This window comes from Dipodomys merriami, unplaced genomic scaffold (assembly GCF_024711535.1).
Source record: "Dipodomys merriami isolate MVZ:Mamm:240054 unplaced genomic scaffold, mDipMer1.0.p SCAF_102, whole genome shotgun sequence".
Taxonomy (NCBI): Eukaryota; Metazoa; Chordata; class Mammalia; order Rodentia; family Heteromyidae; genus Dipodomys; species Dipodomys merriami.
The window spans coordinates 3230019-3251496 of record NW_027202294.1 but is presented as its reverse complement, the minus strand read 5'-3'; the positions used below and the strand labels follow the sequence as shown (position 1 = coordinate 3251496).

Below are 21478 nucleotides of genomic sequence, written 5' to 3'. Positions count from 1 at the left end.
CTGTCCTTCAGCCCTTCAGCTCAAGGCCAGTGCTCTACCACTTGAGCCACAGCACCACTTTGTTTTCTGATTGGTTTATTGGAGATAAGAGTCTCACGGACTTTTCCTGCCCCGGCTGGCTTTGAACCGAGACCCTCAGATCTCAGCCTCTTGAGTAGCTAGGATTAAAGGTGTGAGCCACCAGCTTCCAGCTTCCTCTATTGCTTTTTTTTTGGGGGGGGGGTCCGGTCGTGGGGCCTGAACTCTGGGCCTGGGTGCTGTCCCTCAGCTCTTCAGCTCAAGGCTAGCACTCTACCACTTGAGCCACAGTGCCACTTCCGGCTTTTTTCTTTTTGCTTATGTGGTGCAGAGGAATCGAACCCAGGGCCTCAGACATGCAAGGCAAGTGCTTTACCACTGAGCCACCTTCCCAGCCCTCCTCTATTGCTTTTTATTTTCCCACTTCCCACAACTCTGTTGATCAGCAGTTTAAACGGAGAGTCTTCGTGTTGTCTTTATATTGTACTTGTAGCATATTTTATTTTGCACCATATTTTAAAATTACTTACCTCCAGCTCACACCTGTACTCCTAGCTATTCAGGACGCTGAGATCTGAGGATCATGGTTTGAAGCCAGTCTGGGTAGGAAAGTCCGTGAGACTCTTATCTTCAATAAACTACTCAAAAAAAGCCTGAGGTGGTACTATAATTCAAGTGGTAGAGTGCTGGCCTTGAGCAAAAGAAGCTTAGGGTCTGCACCCAGGCCCAGAGTTCAAGCCCCAGGACCAATAAAGAGTAAAAATAAAATAATTCACCTTCCATCTTTCTTTTTCCTTCTCTTCTTATCCTCCTACATAGCCCCATAGACTCCTGTTCTATATGTACGTGTATATCTATATACCTATACCATATATGTATGTATGTGTCTTAACCTGTCTATGAATATGCATGTTTTTTAGGTCTGGCTTCTATAGGAACTAATTCATTTTTGTGTGTTGTTTGTTAAAGCAATCTAACAGCATCAGCAGTTTAGATATTACCTCTGGTTTTTCCTTACTTCCCTAACTCAGTTCAGTACCTCCTCAAGACCTCTTTAAATGTATTTGCCTAACAGTTCTGACCACTGCATTCTAGATTGGTTTTTTTACACAAAACTTCTCAATGTTTCAAGGAAATTTAGTAAAAACTAAAAAACACTGTGCCAAGTACAATGTATCTGAGATTCATCTTGTTTATCAGAAGTAGTTTCAGATGGATGGTGGCTGCTGACACAGCTGAGCCTGGAAGCCCAGTTTAAGTGGAAACAACCCCTTCTCCTAGGCCCTTCCTAGACTGTGGGGCCTCTTTAGCTCCACCCACTGCAGATGCTGCCCCATTTACATAGTCCCTGGTGTCTGTGCCAGTGACAGCACTTGCAGCTCCAGAAATGCAAGATCTGGGTCACCAACAGTCTTGTTTCTTGCAATAATACATCCATATACTTTTTGAATTTTGTAAAGACAGCAATTCAAGTCCCAGGACTCAGGAGATCTCAGCACGCACTCTCTCTGTCTCTGTCTTTCTCTCGCTCTCTCTTCTACCTTCTTTGAGCCACAATTCCACTTCTGGCTTTTCCCTGGTTAAATGAAGATAAGTCTCGCAGACTTTACTGCCCTGGCTAATTCTAAACCATAATGCTCAGATCTCAATCTCTTAAGTAGCTAGAATTATAGGCAAGGGCCACCAGTGCTTGGCTATCACTTCCTAATTAAAAGCTCCATTTTCCTACTATATTTCTGAGGCCATCAATTCAGTTTGATTCAATATGTCTTCCTTTTGCATTCCCCTAGTCAGGGATAGAGTAAGTAGGTTTGCTGCCCATAGTTCTGCTTGCTACCTTCCTCCTCCTCCTCCTCCTCCTCCTCCTCCTCCTCCTCCTCCTCCTCCTCCTCCTCCTCTTCTTCTCCTCCTCCTCCTCCTCCTCCTCCTCCTCCTCCTCCTCCCTCCTTCTTCTTCCTCCTCTTTCCTCCTCCCTTCTTCTTCCTCCTCCTCCTTTTTTTTTTTTTTTTTTTGCCAGTCCTGGGGTTGGAACTGGGTTCTTTTGCTTAAGGCTAGCAGTCTACCACTTGAGCCACAGCACCACTTCTGGCATCTTCTGTTTATGTGGTGTTGAGGAATTGAACCCAGGGGCTTTGTGGATGCTAGGCAAGCACTCTACCTCTAAGCCACATTCCTAGTCTTACCTTTCTTCTTGTGTCTTACCCTTGGGAAGAAGACAGAAAAGGCATGAAGGAATCTGGGGTTCTGTGAGGTTGAGCATATTCTTATGAGCATGAGACTTACAAACTTCTAAACATACTCAGCATTCTACTAATTATAGTCTGATATTCTGCCAGATCCCAAGATTCTTCCTGTGGTTTGGTTGCCTAAAAGCTAAGTAATTCATGGATGACTAATCAGTTCTCTTTATTCACTTCTTTGAGCCTTTGAGGAAAGCATCTACTGTTTCCTGCTTGAAGTTCTGAGCATATATTTACCAGGTAGTTATTTATTTTTAGTGAACTGGTCAGCTCAAGGGAGACTTGAATGGCAGCTTCTTTTCCAACTCTCCACAGAAGGGCCAACATTGGATGATATTCATTATATATTTTTTGTTGGTTTGGGGATTGGACTCATTTCTTCTTTAGTCAAGCATCTGCAGCAAAGGGGGAATCAGAGGCAGGACCATTTATGCTTCAACAAACTTTAACTTCATCTTGTTCATTTGAATTTAGCTTCCTTCATATAGGTGTTAAGACCTAGATCCTCTTTTTGCATTACTTACATCAACTAAACCAGAAAGTTATTTTCAACTTGTATCCAAAGTGAGTCAACATTTTTAAAGTGAATATGCAAAATCTTTTGCTATTTCTTTAATATTGTCGATGCACATAATTGTTATTGAATGTGTTTGGAGTATTAATTGATAAAGTACCAGATGATAAAGACCTAGGAACATATGTAGACTTTCAAATTACTATATGTAAGTAACTCCCTTGTAAAATACTATCACATTACTCTTAAAATGGATCCTTTGGGGATAACAAGTTCGACAAGAAATGTACTCACTACCTTACTTATGTAACTGTAACCTCTCTATACATCACCTTGACAATAAAATTAAAATTGAAAAAAAAAAAAGTGGATCCCTTGTACAGTCAACAGCTTTGGTGACGGGCAAATCCACCAGAGGGCGCTCGTTCCCTGTCGATCTAGTCTAATCTCCACCATCAACGACCGCGAAAGGCCAGGTTAAACTTGAGCACATTTAAAAACACAAATATTTGTCAGGAATCTGCTGCGCGGCCAGTACATTCACCAAGCACAGTGGTGCGTTAGGACATGGTTTTAGCCTAGCAAAGACTGAACGTAAGCAGGGGTTGCAATGTTATAAGCGTTCTAGATCTAGGTGGCTGGTTATTTTATACCGGCTCAGAGTCTCAGAAAGCGCGTAGCAATCCACGAAGAGACCACTGCTGCTACGGCTCCCGTATCCTGGACGACGATCTCACTTCCAAAGATGTTTCGTCGGAGCCCGGGACCTCCCTGCGGCTGGTTGCATCGGTGGGCTCCGCCAGACCCCGTTTCCTGCCTTTTTCTAAAGGGTTTCCTGCAGTTCTGGGGACTTTGCCCTTTCCCTCGCCCCCCGCCCCCCGCATCTACATTCCCGTCACGGCCGGGGCAAGGACGTGAGGCCGACTTCCACATTCGGTGACAGCTGGCTCCGCCCGTTCCTTTCCGGTTTAAAACCCCGCGGGCTTTTCCTGTTCCGAAGGCCTACGGTTCTCCGGATTCTCGCGACAGTTGCGAATCCTCGCGCGAAGTTCCCTCGGTCCCAGTCTGAAAGCAGGATAGCCGTGTCCTGCCCGCGCCCACCTCGTCAGGACCCTTCAGGCCGAGTGGCATCTGTGTTACGAGGACCTGGGCTTGGCAGGCCTCAGATGAGTTTTTAGAGGGCAGCGTCCCGGGCAGTCTCACTCACAGAGCCTGCGCCCCGTTACCAGACGCGCATGCGCAATCTGCGTCTCCGCGCCCACCCCCACCCCAGTCCCCGTCCCGGGAGGAGCTAGACTAAATACCGCCACTGCAAACCGCGGTTCCACTCCTACATATGTGATTGCGGAGCCGCTTCTATAAACTGCTTGGGACAGGATGGGGCGGGGCCTGGCCGGGACGAGTTGGGCTGGCGGGCTTCCAGGGTTGCTCCTCTCCCGCCCCCCAAACCCAAAGTGCCACGGTGGCGCTGGTGGCCGCTTTGAGACCGAATGCCTCTGGTCCTACCAGCCCAGACACCGTGGCCTCTAATCAGGACCGGGAGCGACGCTCGTCGGGGAAGCGCCCCGCCCACCCCTCCCTGCGGTGGCTGGTTCGGTTCCGACCTCTAAACACTGGGTTCCTCCGCGAGTTGAAGCACCTGCAGGCTGTGGGGAGGGAGGAGGCCAGATGTGGATAAGCAGATGGATGTAAATGCCGAGACTGGTCCGCGCCTGGGTGGAGAAACTGCGCGGGCCAGGCTGCCACGGGCCCTGGGAAGCCAGCCCTGGGGTGCGGGGAGCCGGTGTTCGTGGACCCGACCCTCCCGAAGCTCCGGGACGCACGTGTAAAAGGACACCACAGCTCCTTCTTCCTCCCTGTAACGCAGAAGCTATAGCCTTCCTCCGGAGCTGGGAAGCCGGATGGCACAGACAACCCTTTGGGCTTCCCAGACATCTTTCCACCCCCAATCTGGGTCTCCAGTCCCCGCACCCCTCTTTCCCTGCGTCGGTGTCCGGTGACTCTCCTGCATTCTCACTGTGACTGCGGGGCAGGCTAGATGGAACTGGCCCGAGATGGTCCCCAGGGGGGCTGCAGAAAATGGGCCGCCTCTGAACCGAGGGAAGGCGGGCAGGCGACGTCGAGGGGCGGAGAGAGGGCGGAGGAGCTGCTCCGAATCCTAGGCGGAGATCCTCCCGCAGGAGCAGTGGTGGCCAGCGGGTCCAGCTGACTGTGCGTGAGCCTCTGCTTGCTTTGGAGTTGCAACACAGCTGCGTCGTGGGGCCCAGTGCGGGACACCAGGTGAGTCCCAGGACCCCAAGCCGTAAACAAGCAGCATCTCTGCCCGGGGCTCACCTATCCCTTTCAACAGCTTCTCCTAAAGCCATTGGTGTCCATTCATCTCTGGGGCGATGGAGCATCGGCGTTGGGTGGTTTCTGACGGTGTGTTTATCGTCCAGTAACAACAGCTCAGTCACTTGTCCAACCACACAGCTGGGACCCGTAGGGGATCGCAGGGCCTCTGCAGAGGGGAGGGGACAACTTGATTCTCAGGTAGCAGGGGTTGGCACTGTGCCAGGGCTCAAGCTCTCGTTGTCGGCGTCGGCGTCGACTTTCTGACCTCTTGGTCTGGCTTTTCTCCCTGGCAGGGTGCCACCAACGCGCCGATGTCCCGAGTGCACCCAGGGCTCCCAGCTAACCATGCTACAGCTGCTTGGGCGCTGCCCCTGCTACTGCTACTGCTACTGCCCCCAACCAGCGGCAGGCCGTCGGCAGGCCCCGGTTACCTGCGGCGGGGCTGGTTGAGGCTGCTAACCGAGGGCGAGGACTGCGGTCCCTGCCGGCCAGAATTGTGCGCGGCACCCCGCGGTTGCCTGGCGGGTCAGGTGCGCGACGCGTGCGACTGCTGTTGGGAATGCGCCAACCTGGAGGGCCAGCTCTGCGACTTGGATCCCAGCACGCGTTTCTACGGGCGCTGCGGCGAGCAGCTCGAGTGCCGGATGGATGCAGGCGACGACCTGCACCGTGGAGAGGTGCCCGAGCCGTGGTGCGCCTGTCGCTCGCAGAGTCCGCTCTGCGGTTCCGACGGCCGGACCTACGCTCAGATCTGCCGCCTGCAGGAGGCGGCCCGCGCGAGGCCCGACGCCAACCTCACGGTGGCACACCCAGGCCCCTGCGAATCGGGTACGCAGCACCCGGGGCCTTTATGCCCTTGCCGTCCCCCCCCTTCCACCCCCAAGTTTTGGCGTTCTGGAGGCACGGCTCTCCATCCCCAGGGAGCATTGATGCTCTCACCCCTGATCCTCAAAGGCTCCAGCTAAAGATGCAGGTCCCGGACTAGCAGACACCCACCCATCTCTGAAAGGCACACAGCCAATAACTGGCTCAGACGGAAAGAACCCTCAGACTTTGCCTAGATCACGGGAGCCTGGGCAGCGTGCTGGTTCCCGGGCGATACATCTGTGAGCCCATTCTGTATGCTTCTCCTTTCCCCTACCTGTAGGGACTTAATGAAGGGGGGAGAGCGCTACTCTCTTCTCTCCTGATCCCGGGGGTTTGGGGGTCATTCAAGTCTGAAGTTTTCTTTGGCTGCTTTCTTTCATTTCCTGAGTTTCTACCCTGGATGTGGCTTGGCTGGGGCTGTGGTGAAAACATATGCTCCAGCAGGAGTTCCCAGCGATTTCTCCCAGGCCTCCCGGCTGGCCATTTAATGTCTGGTTTCACGTTCCCCAGCTCAGGCTTCGCATCTCTCCCCTCCTCCCCGGGGACGGGAGTGGGGGAGGGGCAGCTCTCCCAGCCTTTGGGAACTGTCGCGGGCTTAGAAAAGGGGGAAGTGGGGAGGGAGGTGTTGGTTACCCGCCCAGCAGGAAAGGGACTGGAGGGTGGAATGAGGACACCGGAGCAGTCGGGGACAGAGTGACACTGCCAAGTTTAAGGTGTGGGTCTCTGTACAGTTTGCACAAACGCTCTGTTTTTACACATTGCTTTGCATCTCTACAGCAGCATTTTTGCCTTTGTGTATTCCTGCATCAACACTTATATGTATCTTTGTGTACACATCCTGTTTTATTTACAGACATGTACTGACCTCTGCATATTTTATCTTCTGCCACAAGTATACCCACAACAATTCCCGTTGGGTGTCCTTGTTGGGCTGGATGCACCACCCCATTCTCACCTTCATCCCCCAGAGCCCAAGATAGTGTCGCAGCCCCGGGACATTTGGAATGTGACCGGGCAGGATGTGATCTTTGGCTGTGAGGTGTTTGCCTATCCAATGGCCTCCATCGAGTGGAAGAAGGATGGCTGGGACGTCCAGCTGCCAGGGGATGATCCCCACATCTCTGTGCAGGTAGGGACAGGGAACACAGGCTCTCCCTGATAGTGTAGGGCTCCCCAAAATGACCTTGCTGACTCGACTTGTGGTTCTAGTTTAGAGGTGGACCTCAGCGGTTTGAGGTGACTGGTTGGCTTCAGATCCAAGCGGTTCGTTCCAGTGATGAGGGCACCTACCGCTGTATTGCCCGGAATGCCCTGGGCTGGGTTGAAGCCCCTGCTTCCCTGATAGTATTCACACCAGGTACAGGGGACATCTGGGGGTTGGGAGGATGTGTAGGATTAGAGCCTTTGAATGTGTGTAAGAAACAATCCTTCTGGGAATGGGAATGTGGCCCCTACACACAAGCACAGCCTCCCCCCAGAGTGAGATATGTGGCCATCCACAATCTCTTCTTTGCCTCCTGTGTTTTCAGACCAACTGAACTCCACAGGAATCCCTCGGCTGAAATCATTGAACCTGGTTCCTGAGGAAGCCGAAAATGAAGAGAGCTATGATTATGATTTCTACTAGCACTGGATGGTGGGGTGGGTGATGGTCCTAATATCTGTCCCTGCTCCTGAGAAGACCTGGAATAGATCTAGAAAGGGTGAACAAGGTCCCTTCATGGATTAGTTTACTGCTCCTTGTAGGATGATCATGGTGGTGACAGTATGAAAGAGACAGGTTGTAATTGTAATCCCTCTGACCATCACCTTTATAATAACAATAAAGTAAGTTAATTAAAAAAAAGTCAGGTGCTGGTGGCTCACACCTGTAATCATAGCTACTCAGGAGGCTGAGATCTGAGGATCACAGTTCCAGCCCAGAGAGGAAAGTCCATGACAGTCTTATCTCCAACAAACTGCTCAGAAAAAGCTGGAAGTGGTGCTGTGGTTCAAGTGATAGAGCACTAGCCTTGAGCAAAAGAAGCTCAGGGACAGTACCCAGGTCCTGAGTTCAAGTGGAAAGAGAGACAGACAGACAGAGACAGACACAGAGAGACAGAGACAGACACAGACACAGAGAGAGGCAGGCAGGTTGGAGGACAGTAGGGAGAGAAAGCAGAGATGAGAACAGGAGAGATGCAAAGGGGTCTATGAAGGAGATGCCCTGGCCAGGAGGATTCTTAACACAGACCAGCTGGCCCCTAGGTTAGTCAGGTTGCAGTATCCACAGAGAGGGTCCTCTTCTCCTCAGCAGCCTTCCCTCCAGTCCTGCTCAGTCAGTCTCTCCTAACTTCCCTTCCCCATCAACACTGGTTCCTATTATTTCCCTACTCCTCCATCTTTGCCTTCCCTCAGGTTACCCTTCCTCAGAACTCATTTTCCAGTTTTCCCTCTTTTCCAAGTCCCAGGGGCAATTCCATACCTTACACTGTACACAAAATGGGGTGTCAATAAAGACTTGTAAACAAACAAAGCCACACACCTACATGGTTCTTGTAGATGTACACATGGAGAGTGGGGATTCCCTTGAGAGGCCTCCCATATTAACTGAAGTCTAACTTCTAGAAGGTTCCGGTTCTGCCCTCTCAGTACACTCCTGCCAGGTGAGAGGCTTGTACTATTGCCTACCTAGGGAGAGAACCTGGAGCTATCTGGTTGAAGAAGGGGTGTCCCTGTCAGCCCACAATTAGAAATAGATTTCCTGTTCCTCTATTCATCTTGCTTTCCAGGCAGAGTGGGGAGCCAGGTGAATGTGGGTGGGACTCCCTATGAATATGAATGCATAAACGGAACATCTTCCCCACCTCCCATGCAAACCTTCCATTTTCCTCACCAAACTCAAAAGCAAGGTAAGCCTGCTTCCAACTGCCCTAATTGTACCCTGTTCTGACTTGGAGGTCCCTCTTTTTAGGTCCTAAAATCTCCCTCACATTCTGGTTCTGTAACCTAGTTCAGGGACACTGGGGAAGTTATGGAATGATGGAAGGAGAGACTGAAAACATCAGTGGCCCTATATGCACTTGGGAGCTCATGCCACTGTTGGAATGCTTTTGATTCCTTGCCTGAGAGTTCTCTGAGGCCCAACTCAGGGAGCTGAGCCTCTAGGGAGGGGCGTGGCCCACAACCGCATCCTAAAGGATTGGCCACCACCTCCCCACCCTCCTCCCACCCATCTGTCCATCTGCTACTGCCTCACCCAGTGCCAGAGGATGGTTCTCATTGACTAGAGCTCTGAGGCCCCAGGAGCTGAACACCATATGGAAGCTGGCTGGGTACTTGGAGAGAATTCCAAGGCCACGGGGTGGGGGGTGTGGGGGGCGGGGGAGGTGGAGAATGAGGCCCAGTTGAACAGTGCGAGCTTGGCAAAATAGCTTCCTCTATAAAGAGGGGACTTTGACCTGGGTCCCCACATGGGCTAGGGACCCCCGCTCCTCGCTTGATCATTGCCCAAGGCAGCCATTGAAGTCCTTTCAATCGGAACCTGCCCACCTGCAGGTTCGCGGCTCCTAGCCTAATTCCCACCCAACCCCAGAGTTGCCCACCCGGGGAATCCAAACTCCTAGCTCGCGATTGCAGGTAATTCAGGGACAGCCTCCTTGCAGCCTCCTTCCCCCGCTCCGTGGCCCTGGCGGCTCAGGTCCCGAAGCCTGGAATGGGAGGTTCTCCCGCCGCCCACCCTCCCCGCACCCCGCCTCTGCTGCAGCAGACGAGGGTTTAATAACGTCGCTGGAAAGTGACACGCGATTTATTATTAAAGTAATGCGGGCGCGGGGACGGGAAAGGTTTAATAAACGCGCTGAGATGCCGAGGATTATTCACCGCAAATAAATGAGAGCGCGGGCGGCGTTTTAATAAATAATTTCCCGCTGCTCCCGGGGGAGAAGCGGGGAGGAGGACGGGGCGGCCCAGCCGTTGCCGATCCGGTTTCGCCCCCCGCGCGAGCTTTCCAGGGAGGCCCCGCTAGGTGTCTCCTCCCGCAGGGGTGAAGGTCTGGGGGACGACTGAGGCAGCCCGGGGCGGGGAGGGGGGAAGCGGGAGACGTCTGTCCTTCCCTCCCCTGGCACCCAGGGACTTCAAGCAGTTTGCCTAAGATCGCGAGCACGCGCAGACCGCGAGGTCAGGGCGCCCGGCTCCATCCCGCAGCGCCTGCGCACCCGAGGGCCTGGGCACGGGCTGGGCCGCCGCTCCGCGCCGGGGCGGGTGGGGGTCGTCCCTCGTCCACCCGCGGGCAGGGCGTGAGGAGTAAGCCAAAGGGGGCTGCGGGCGCTGGTGTGCAGGTGTGCGGTGCTGGTGTGGAGTAGTGCTGATCCACCACTCCCGGAGCCGTCGTGGGGCTCCGAGGGTCCCTCTTCGCGAGGCTCTGAATCCAGGGAGAGGGATTCAGACAGGTCCGGCTCGCTGGGGAACTTGGGTCTGGTTTGAGAAGTGGGCAGAACAGCCCCAGGGCTGCTCCCCGCCATCAGAGGTCTGGAGGACGAACTCGACATCGGGGAGACCAAGATGTGAGACTTTGAGAACCGAAGACAAGTTCGTAGTGAGGGTGGGGGGGCTGGGGGTGGGTGCTGGGGTACACTTGACTCCACTAATTTTGTGCCTTAAGCGGGGAGGGGGAGGTGGGGGGGCTGGGAGGGTGGCGCCATCTCTAGCAACACTTGGGAGTACGGAGGTGGGAACGGGTACCACCTAGTGGTGGTTTAATGGTATCCAAGCCTGAGCCAAGAACCTTCAGACAATTTTCTCTTGATTGGAAAAATCTGTATGCAACGGTACTTTAAGGTTGGGCACCGGGGCTCACATGTGTAGTCTCAATACGCTGCGGGTGGAGATTGTGAGAAGATTGGAAGGACTGAGGTTTGAGTCCAGCCTGGGAAAATAATGAGGCCCCATCTCACATGGCTGCAATCCCAGCTAATCAGGAGGCATGATAGAGGGATCCTTTTCTTTTTTAAAATATTTTTTGGTCGGTTGTGGGGCTTGAACTCCGGGCTTGGGCGCTGTCCCTGCGCTCTTCAGCTCAAGGAGAGCGCTCTACCGCTTGAGCCACAGCACCACTTCTGTTTTTCTGGTGGTTTATTGGAGATAAGAGTCTCACGGACTTTCCTGCCCGGGCTGGCTTTGAACCGTGATCCTCAGATCTCAGCCTCCTGAGTAGCTAGGATTACAGGCGTGAGCTACCGGCGCCCGGCTAGGGGAATCCTTTTCTGAAGTCTCCCTGGGCAAAACTGGGAGACCCTAACTGAAAAATAACTAAAGCAAACAAGGGCTGGTGGTGTGACTGAAGGAGCAGAGCACCTGCTTAGCAAACATGAGGCCCTGAGTTTAAACATAAGTACTGCAAAATAATTATAGTAAAAATAAAAAAGTGCTTCAAGGACTGGGGGATGTAGCTCAAGTGGTAGAGTGCTTGCTTGGGATTCATGTGCTCTTGGGCTCAATCCCCAGCAATATAAATACATAAATAAATTAATGCTTCTGTTTGTATTACTTAGTGTATACAAACCTGCACATGTATTTGTTTTATATGTTATGTTTATATATTTTAACTGTGGCATTGTAAATGAGTAATATCTAGAGTATGTCTGTAGTGGTTGTACTTCTTTATGTGTATTTATTTATTTATTTTTTATTTTTTTTGGGTCCGGTTGTGGGGCCTGAACTCTGGGCCTGGGCACTGTCCCTCAGCTCTTCAGCTCAAGGCTAGCGCTCTACCACTTGAGCCACAGCGCCACTTCCGGCTTTTTTCTTTTTGCTTATATGGTGCTGAGGAATCGAACCCAGGGCCTCAGGCTTGCAAGGCAAGCGCTCTACCACTGAGCCACCTTCCCAGCCCCTTTATGTGTATTTATATGCAATCTATGTATAGACTTAGGTATGTCATGTTATATATATGTTATCTAAATAATATACACTAATGTGGGTAGCATGTAGATATATATACATATACACACACATATATCATACCTTAGCATTGGATGTATTATAAGTATATAGATATGCATTTGTTTATGTCTGTGTTTCATTATGTGTCATTTTTTTCTACCAATATTTGTTATATATCAACACTATTATAGGTCTGGGGTTAATCATGGGGGAAAATGATTCCTGCTTCATTGAACTTATATTCTAGCCTGATATGTATGTAGAATGTACATATAATTACATTAATTATACTTTCCAGATTATGTGAGCATGTACATGGAACTGCATGTGCATATGTGAGGGGCAGACAATGTTAAATTCTAGTAGGCTAGGAGATTGCCTGAATTTATACCCCAAAGCTCAGTTCTTGAACCCTACTCTGAGTGTGCAGCCACTCAGGGTAGAGGGTAAGAGGCTGGAAACAGATTGATTGCCTCAAAGGTTATATTTTGACATTTCCTCAGCTCTCTGAATGACTAAATTCTTTCTAAATAAGAAACAGCTATGGAAGTCCACTTATGGTAACAAAAGTTAAGGCAAATCAAATCTCACCCCTGCTCAACAAAGAACATTTGTATGTGTCTGTGTATGCATGTGTGCACAGGTATGCTGTAAAATTGGGCTTTGAACTCAGGGCCTCATACTCTTGCTTGTTTTTGTTTTTGCTTTTGCTCAAGGCTGGTACTCTACCACCTGAGCTATACCCCCACTTCCAGCTTTTTTGTTGATTAATTGGAAATAAGCGTATCACAGACTTTTCTTCCCAGGCTGCCTTCAAACCATGATCCTCAGATCTCAGCCTCCTGAGTAGCTAGGATTATAGATATGAGCTACTGGCACCAGCTTGGCAATAGGCTGTTTGAAGGCAGTATTAGTGGGTACTTAGAGACTGGCAGGAATCAGGTCTGGGAGCTAGTGATCTCTGGGAGTCAGCTGCAGGTAACAGGAGATGGTTTGAGGATGCCATTCCAAGGGTTTAAGGATAGAGTAGTGGGATGGAGAGGGGCCTGAAGTGACTAGTGAGTTCAGCATTAGAGATGGAATTGGAGTAGAAGGAGCAGAGGCAGAGGCAAAGTCTCTAGTGGTAGGGATACACCACTCTTGGGTAGAGCCTGGAAGTCAGGTCAGACCTTCTCTCTCTGCCGTCCCTTTTCTTCCCCATGCTAGGACCCCCTAACCCTCTTTAAACCTTTTTACTTTTCAAGCTGGATCCTACATGTGCTGGGGGCAAAAGAGGAGAGCTAAGGTCAGGGCTTGGCCTGGCTTAGGAGACTCACTGGTAGGTGAGGTGGGGCAGGCTAGCAACATCAGTGTTCCATGAAGTCTAGTCCAAACTACCTAGGGCATTGCCTGTCTAGCTTTTCATAACACTTCCAGTCTGAGCTCAATACAGGAGACTCAAACAAGGGTGAACACGGACCTGACAAATACAGCAGAACATATACTCCTGCTCAGGTTGGCTTTGAACCTGGATTCTCAGACCTCAGCCTCTTGAGTAACTTGGATTACAAGTGTGAGCCACCAGTGCCCAGTTTAGATTTATTTTTTTTGACACTTTCTCTGCAATCAGGGTGACTGAAGCCTTTGTAGCCAGAGTGAATATTTATTCAAGACCAGTTAGAGTGACCAGTATTACCTCATAGTTCAATCTGATCCCAAGTGGAGAGTCCCTAGGTTGTATAGGATAAAATTTGAGGGAGCTGAAATAAGGTCTGGAATCACCTGGGAGAAAAGGCAGGGTATCTGTGAGAAATGGAAGGGCGAGGGAGTCTCTTGGGGTGAAGGGTAAAACTGTAGGGATGATGACTTCCTCCTCTCACTGTTCACTGTCCTGAATAACCAGGTGAGGCAGGAAATACCAGAGTTCTGTGCTTAACTGATCTCTAGTACCCAGGTTATAGCTCCAGTGTATGACTTAGTGTTAGAAGTGTTAGATTCTGCCAGGCGCCTGTGGCTCACATCTGTAATCCTAGCTATTCAGGAGTCTGAGATCTGAGGATCGTGGTTCAAAACCAGCCCAGGCAAGGAAAGGCTGTGACCCCCTGATCTCCTATTAACCACCAGAAAACCGGAAGTGGCACTGTGGCTTAAGTGGTAGAGCACTTGCCTTGAGCTGAAGAGTCTAGGGACAGCGCCCAGGCCCAGAATTCAAGTCCTAGGACTGGGGGAGGGGGGGGAGGGGAGAAGGGGGTGGGGAGGGAGAGAAGTGTTAGATTCTGGGGGTCAATGGTCAAGGGGATCTTTGCGGATAGTGGCCTCTAAAGGGTAAGAGTGTGTCTTTAGTGTAGAACTAAGGACCAAAAGTAAGCTGGCAAGGAGACATGAGGGTTTTGCAGTATGGTTTTAAGCCTCAGACCTGCTGCTTTTTCCTTTAGACATTGGGCTAGTCTCCTAACTTTCCTTCCTCTGTGTCCCCTTTGGCAAGGGAACATCTAGGGGAGAGGAACACAATAGGTGTTCCATCAATGGCCTACCTTCCTCTGATTATTTCCAGACAGCTGACCTATGTGGAGAGGTGCAGGGTGCCCAGTCTGGAGCTTCCTCTGAAGTGTGTGTACTGGGGAAGGGGTGATTGCAGCCCTGGTGCCTGCCTGGAGGAGGCCCTAGGAATTGGGATTTAGGAAGAAGGGTTAGGTTGAGGCAGGGTGGGTATGTCCAAAGAAGACGTTTCCAGAGAGCTTGTCAGTCTTCACCCCACCCCCCAGCTCTCCATGGGGAGCCCCTGTCAGAACTCAGGCCTCTAGCTCTGACTTGCAAGGAGAGGCGTCCCCCAAACTCACCTTCATCCATCTCTTTTATCTGGGCTGCTGAAGGGCTAGTACTCCAATGGGGCCTCTGATGGGGAACAGATACAGACCAGGCGGAAGCTGCCGGAACTGTGCTGAGCTGGAGCTGAGGACCAGGCCAGGGGTCAGTGAAGACAGATAAAGCTCAGAGCAGCTGGGGGCTCAGGGGACTGGTAGTGGGGGGCTGCTGGCTGGCTAGCCTGGAAAGAGGTAGGGCTGGAAGCTTCTGATGGGGGCCAGTGTCCATCAAGGGCTTCAAATGGCCAGACAAGGACTTTGATGACTCTTTGAGAGGAGGGATAGGGGTCCTGGAAGGCAGGATGTCTGCCAGGAAGGAGGGTTGGTCCTAGGAGAAGTTGACACTGGTGTGTGTGTGTGTGTGTGTGTGTGTGTGTGTGTGTGTGTGTGTGTGTGTGTGTGTGTGTGTGTGTGTGTGTGTGTGTGTGTGTGTGTGTGTGTGTGTGTGTAGGCTCAATAGGGCATGCCTTAAGCAGGGGTTCTGAGGCTGCCTTACCTTTAAGACAGAGATGGGAAAATGGTTGGTGAGTGATTCTGTGATTTTAGTTCCTGTTTTAATTAACTTTGAAGGGCTTGGGGCCTCCCTGAACACCAGAGAGGAAAGGAGAGGAGACGTTTATTTTCCTCTTTTCTCTTTTAAAGACAATTTTATTAAATCACTTTGTTTTCATTCTGGCTTGAACATGGGGCATTTAAATAGAAAAGTAATTATTTCACCTCGTTTGCTTATGGAGAGATAAGAACAGGGAAAGGGAGAGCTGCTGGGGAAAGGAAGGGAAGAGGCTTTTGCAGCCTTAGCTGCTACAAACACACAGTGGAAACCACACATGCACACACAGCCGCAGACACACCCACAAAAGCTACTCACACTGGCACAAATCATATGCCCATAGAAAGACACATCTTACTCCCTCTACCCAGAACAAGGCAACCCAGTATTTGCAAACACTCCTCTCTCCACATTCTCCTGAGGACACACCTTCACTACAGCCTGCTTACAGGCAAAGGTTCTCTGTCGCACACACAAAAACTTGTGACCCAGATACCCTCAGCTACCTCCCAACAGACACCGACCAGTGTGTATGGAACACACACCCTCACACACAGAGGCAAATACACTATGTTTGGTTCTTTCAAGCCGATTGTGTTACATCACCACAGATACACACAGGTTCAGACACATAATTACATACTCTCAATCTCAAACATACAGACACACCCTAACAGCACCCTTGGGGACAGCCTTGTGTGATGGGTGATTTCCTGGAAGGGAAGAAGAATGTGGGACTCAAAGGGATTCCTGGGTCCCTGAATCTACCCAAGCTACCCCGTAAACCTCTGTCTCTGATCCTGCCACATTCAGCCTTGATTCTGCTTCCTGGATGGGATGGACTCTCTCTCTCTCTCTCTCTCTCTCTCTCTCTCTCTCTCTCTCTCTCTCTCTCTCTCTCTCTCTCTCTCTCTCTCTCTCTCTCTCTCCTGCATCCTGTAGCCTTACAACCCCACCCCCACCCCACTGGATCAGAACAGGAGGCCCCAAAGGGTTTTTGGGCTCAGTCTTGCCCAGGCCAGGACCAAGGTTCTAACTTTGGTTCCATTCCTCTCGCTATGCACCTCACCGCACTGGTGTCCGAGGGGTTAAAACTTGGATAAGCCCTCCCTCCTCCCTCCCCCTCCCTCCCCTCACCAGGCTGGTACAAGGAGGGCCGGGTTCGCGGGAGCCATACCTGTACTTTGTCTTCATCTGTCACCCCTTCTGACAGTCAGATACATCTTATGGGGGGGGGAGCGTAGGGGGTGGGGAGCAATAATTAACCTCTCCCGCCTCAGCCCCCAATGCTGCTGCCTCTGCCGCGATTGCGTTGGGGTCTGCAGGCAGGAGCTGGAGGAAGGGAGCCGAGGAAGGGAGCTCAGAGGAGATGGAGGGGGTGAGGGGCGAGGGGAGGAAACAAGTGGAGCAGAGAGGGAAGGCCTTGACATTTTTATTGCCCTGCCAAGCTCCCTTCCTATCCTCCTTTCCTCTACTCTTCCAGGGGATGGTGGGCAAATGGGAGAGGTGACTTAGAGGGATGAAGACAGTGAACCTCAATTCACCATTTTCCCTCTTACCTGAAGAGTATGGCCACTGATGAAGGCATGGGGCAGATGGGGGACTGTGGGGGGAGGGAGGGGGTGCAGTCTTCAGGCATTATCAGCACGCTGGAGAGGTGGAGGCCCTGGGGCCAGAGCCTGTCTTGGGCTTATATAGAGGGAGTGGGGCATCATGTGAATGTTTCCTGTTGATGTTAAATGACTAGAGCTTGTAGTAAGGACCAATTTCCCTTCCAGTTTCCATGGTAGGGGAAAGTGATCCCAAAGCCAAGGAAGTGTGGATTAAAGAGGGCTCTAGATGGTGTGAGGGCAGGGGCAAAAGACACTGACAAGTAAAGCAAGGCCACAGGAAGTGGCTAGAATCAGAGCTCAGATAAGAAGACAATTTGGGCTAGGTCCTCAGGTTGAGACAGGTAGAACTCTGGGACAGGTAAGAAGAGGAACTCAAAGCCGGGCACTAGTGGCTCACACCTGTAAATCTTAGCTACTCAGGAGGCTGAGATATGAGGATTATGGTTCAAAGCCAGCATGGGCAAGGAAAGTCCATGAGTCTCTTATCTCCAATTAACCACCAGAAAACTGGAAGTGGCACTGTGGCTCAAGTGGTAGAGCGCTAGCCTTGAGCTGAAGAGCTCAGGGACAGTGTCCAGGCTCAGAGTTCAAGCCCCAAGATTGATCCAAAAAGAACAAGAAGGAGAAGGAGAAGGAGGAGGAGGAGGAGGAGGAGGAGGAGGAGGAGGAGGAGGAGGAGGAGGAGGAGGAGGAGGAGGAGGAGGAGGAGGAGGAGGAGGAGGAGGAGGAGGAGGAGGAGGAGGAGGAGGAGGAGGAGGAGGAGGAGGAGGAGGAGGAGGAGGAGGAGGAGGAGGAGGAGGAGGAGGAGGAGGAGGAGGAGGAGGAAACTCAGGTGTGGAGTATTCTCAGTCCTTCCTGAACCTTGGAATATACCTTGGAAGGAGCTGGTCTTAGACTCTGTTCTACAGGAGAGATTGGCAGACAATGGGAAGTAGGGGTCAAATGCTGGATTCTGCCTGTTCCCTAGGCAGCCTGAAGGCCAGGAGAATCTAGCTTTGTCCACCTCGTTGGGAAGTTGTATAGTGTCTGAAAAAGTAGATCTTTCCTGGATGGACTTGAATAGGCTTGTAGACATAGCCTGGTCCATGAATCAAAGTCCCTGGGTTCTAATCCTGGTTTGGCTACTAGCTGTGTGATAGAAGAAATGTCATTTAACCTCTCTGGACCTCTGCTACCCCACTGACATACTCTAAACATTGAAGATATTGATATCTGGAATCTTCTGGGTCCTGGGGAACTTTATGTATAGGGCCAACTGTGCTTTCTCTAGTGGACACAAACTCTGAACACTTCCCATCCCTTGGCAGCATACACAAAAACCTAAAGACTCTCTCTTTCTCTCTCTCTCTTTCACACACACACACACACACACACACACACACACACACACACACACACACACACACAGTCTCCTAGCCTCTATATTGAATACATCCCTGGACTCCCAATCATCTGTAAAAATTTGCTGTGGTTGAAAAGAAGCCAGGGGCCAGGGCACCCCAACAGAAAAGCTGACTCTATACATTTCTATTAAGATAAAAAGAAGAAAATAGTCTAGCAGAGCTGGAAGGCAGAATAGCAAGACAGGATGTTTGCCATGTGGGGGAGGGGACATTGAGTTGGGAAAGGGAAGAGATCCAGTCTTAGAGAAAGATGTGGAGAAACTCCAAATGGCAAAAATCTCACTGCCCAGGGGCCTGGAGTAAAAGGATTTGACAGCCCTGTCAGGAAGTCACCTAGATGAATCCCACATCCGGCTGACAGGTTCTATCTCCCCAGGGGAGGAGTCCCCATGAGTCATACTGTTCCCTATCCCCCATCCTTCACTCACCCACCCTAATACACATGCATACACACAGCCTTGTTCAGGAACATGGAATTCATTTCTACTATTAATTTGCTAGAGAAATGCTGGGAATTTTGACAGCAAAGGGGAGAAAAGCAGAAAGAAGACAAGATTTCCTGGGGTAGGGCCACCAAGGCTGGCACTGGGTCACCCAGCAATGTCATACCTAGAATTGAGCTGGTCTTCTGGTCTTCGTGGCACTGAAGATGGAGGAAGGCTTTTCTGGCAGCAGGAGTCTAGACTCCTGAACCTAGGCACATTGGACCCATGGGACAAAGCCAGGCTCTTGCTCACCAAGGGGAGGGATGGGTTGGAGGGAATGGCAGAGGAGTTTCTTCTAGCTTTGTGGTCAGAAATGTTTCCACTCTCTTTGGCTACTCTCAGGTTTTCTTTCTGGCCTTCTTCCTCTTCACCTCCCCTTCCATGTGAATGGATCTCAAGAATGAGCCCCAATTTCTGTTTTCACCTCTGGACCCTAGCCCAGATCTTCACCCACCACCTTAACAAATGTAAGTCCCTAACCTGCCTGTCCTTTTGTTTTCTCCCTCTCCCTCTGCCTCTTGCCTATACTGGGGCTTGAAATTGGTCCTAATAGTTTGACTTACTTGCTAGGCTGGCACTCTACCACTGAGCCATGCTGCCAGACTGACTGTGGATTATTTTGGAGATGGAGTCTCTTGGACTTTTCTGCCCAGGCTAGCTCCCAACTACAATCCTCCAGACCTCAGCCTCCTGAATAACTAGGATTACAGGCATAAGCTATCAGCACTTGGCTATACTCTTTCTTTTAAAAATACTTTTTATTAGCTGGTGCCAGTAGCTCATGCCTATAATACTAGCTACTCCGGAGGCTGAGCTCTGAGGATCACAGTTCAAAGCCAACCCGGGAAGGAAAGTTGTGAAACTCTGATCTCTAGTTAACTACCAGAAAACCAGAAGTGGTGCTGTGGCTCAAGTGGTAGAGTGCTAGCCTTGAGCTGAAGAACTCAGGGACAGCACCTAAACCCAGAGTTCAAGCCCCATCACCTACAAAGAAAAAAAAACAACTTTTAAAAAATCATCCTTTACTTTAAAAACACAGTCTATTAGTATAGGTTACAAAGAGTTCAGTTTAAACAATGTAGAAGAATATAGAATATAGAAAAGCCAAGCCTTTCCTTCACTCTCTAATCCTGCTCTCTGCTCCATAAATCACTGCTGTTGACAATCCAGTGTGTATTCTTCTGGCCCCTTACCTCTCCATCTCTCCCTCTCTCTCCTTCCCTCCCTCTCTCTCCACATACACACACACATTTTCAAGACCATTTCTATATATGTAGATTTATTAGGTCATTGTATCATTTTATGATTTCCTTTTTTTTGTTGTTGTTGGTGGACATGGGGCTTGAACGCTGGGCCTGGGCACTGGCCCTCAGCTCTTCAGCTCAAGGCGAGCATTCTACCACTTAAGCCACAGTGCCACTTCTGTTTTTCTGGTGGTTAATTGGAGACAAGAGTCCATGTACTTTCCTGCCCAGGCTGGCTTTGAACCGAGATCCTCTGATCTCGGCCTCCTGAGTAGCTAGGATTACAGGCATGAGCTGCTGGAGTCTGGCAGCGTTCCCCTTTTTAATTTAAATTATAAGGAGTGGAATAGTGATGTATCTCAGTGGTAGAGTGTTCATTCAAGATGTCAGAGGGACGGCTGAGGTGCTAGTAGCTTATGCCTGTAATCCTAGCTATTCAGGAAGATGAAATCTAAGAATCACAGTTCAAAGCCAGCCTGAGCAAGAAAGTCTGTGAGACTGTTATCTCCAATAAAGCATCAAAATAGCCAGAAGTAGCACTGTGGCTCAAGTGGTAGAGCACTGGCCTTGAGCGAAAAGCTAAGGGACAGTATGTAGGCCCTGAGTTCCAGCTCCAGTGTACGCATGTGCGTGTGTAGACACATACACACACACACACACACACACACACACACACACACACACAATCGGAGGGACATGGTGCCAATTTATCAGATTGTTTCCAGTGTTACAAACAATGCCATGGTGAGTGTCCTTAACATATGTCATTTTATACCAAAATGAGTTGTTCTAAGATTCAGATTTCTAGATATGGCATTGGTCCTTCAAAAGCTACGTAGTATGTATCTAAGCTTGATTTCTCTTTCTCGTTTTTGAAATACACAATTGGAAGCACTCAGTGATGTTTGGAAGAGAGTTGCCAGTTGGTTGTTTTCAGGTGAATGTCTCTAAGCACTTCAATCTCAGCGAGTCCAAAACTAAGTTTATTACCCCTCTCCTGCCATCCTGCCATGTGTCCCCTTGCTCTGAGCAGCATTAGCTCCATAAATGCTGTCGTTAAGCACCATACATTGGGTCATCTGTGACCTAGGTGTTTGTGTGTCTAGATTTTTCCAAGATTGTCCAATTTGTATCAATCATTCTGGAAGAGTTACTGAAAGGACTCAAACTTGTTCAGAATTAGACAATAAGTTATATGGCCACACTATCCCTTTCCATCTCTAATTTCCCTTTAACCCTCACCAAGACCCACTAACACTCCTCCCTGCACTCTTTTTTTCTGTTCTATTCCTATTGCATGTCAAGATGGCATCCTAAGTCTTGAATGATAATAGGCTCAGAATTAGCCACTCCATTTTTTGTTGTTGTTGTTGGTGGTGGTGGTCGTGGGGCTTGAACTCTGGAACTTGGCACTGTCCCTGAGTTTTTCAGCTCAAGGTGAGCAC

General features: G+C 50.3%; 1 protein-coding gene across 1 annotated transcript; it reads left to right on the top strand.

Annotated features, from left to right (window-relative positions):
- The first annotated feature begins 4974 nt into the window (after window positions 1-4974).
- Kazald1 (Kazal type serine peptidase inhibitor domain 1) lies at window positions 4975-8482 on the top strand. The gene is made up of 5 exons (XM_069993718.1): window positions 4975-5052; window positions 5400-5934; window positions 6942-7102; window positions 7183-7330; window positions 7503-8482. The coding sequence occupies exons 2-5, from the start codon at window positions 5418-5420 to the stop codon at window positions 7598-7600; spliced, it is 924 nt and encodes a 307-aa protein (XP_069849819.1). The 5' UTR covers window positions 4975-5052; window positions 5400-5417; the 3' UTR covers window positions 7601-8482.
- The last annotated feature ends 12996 nt before the right edge of the window (window positions 8483-21478 follow it).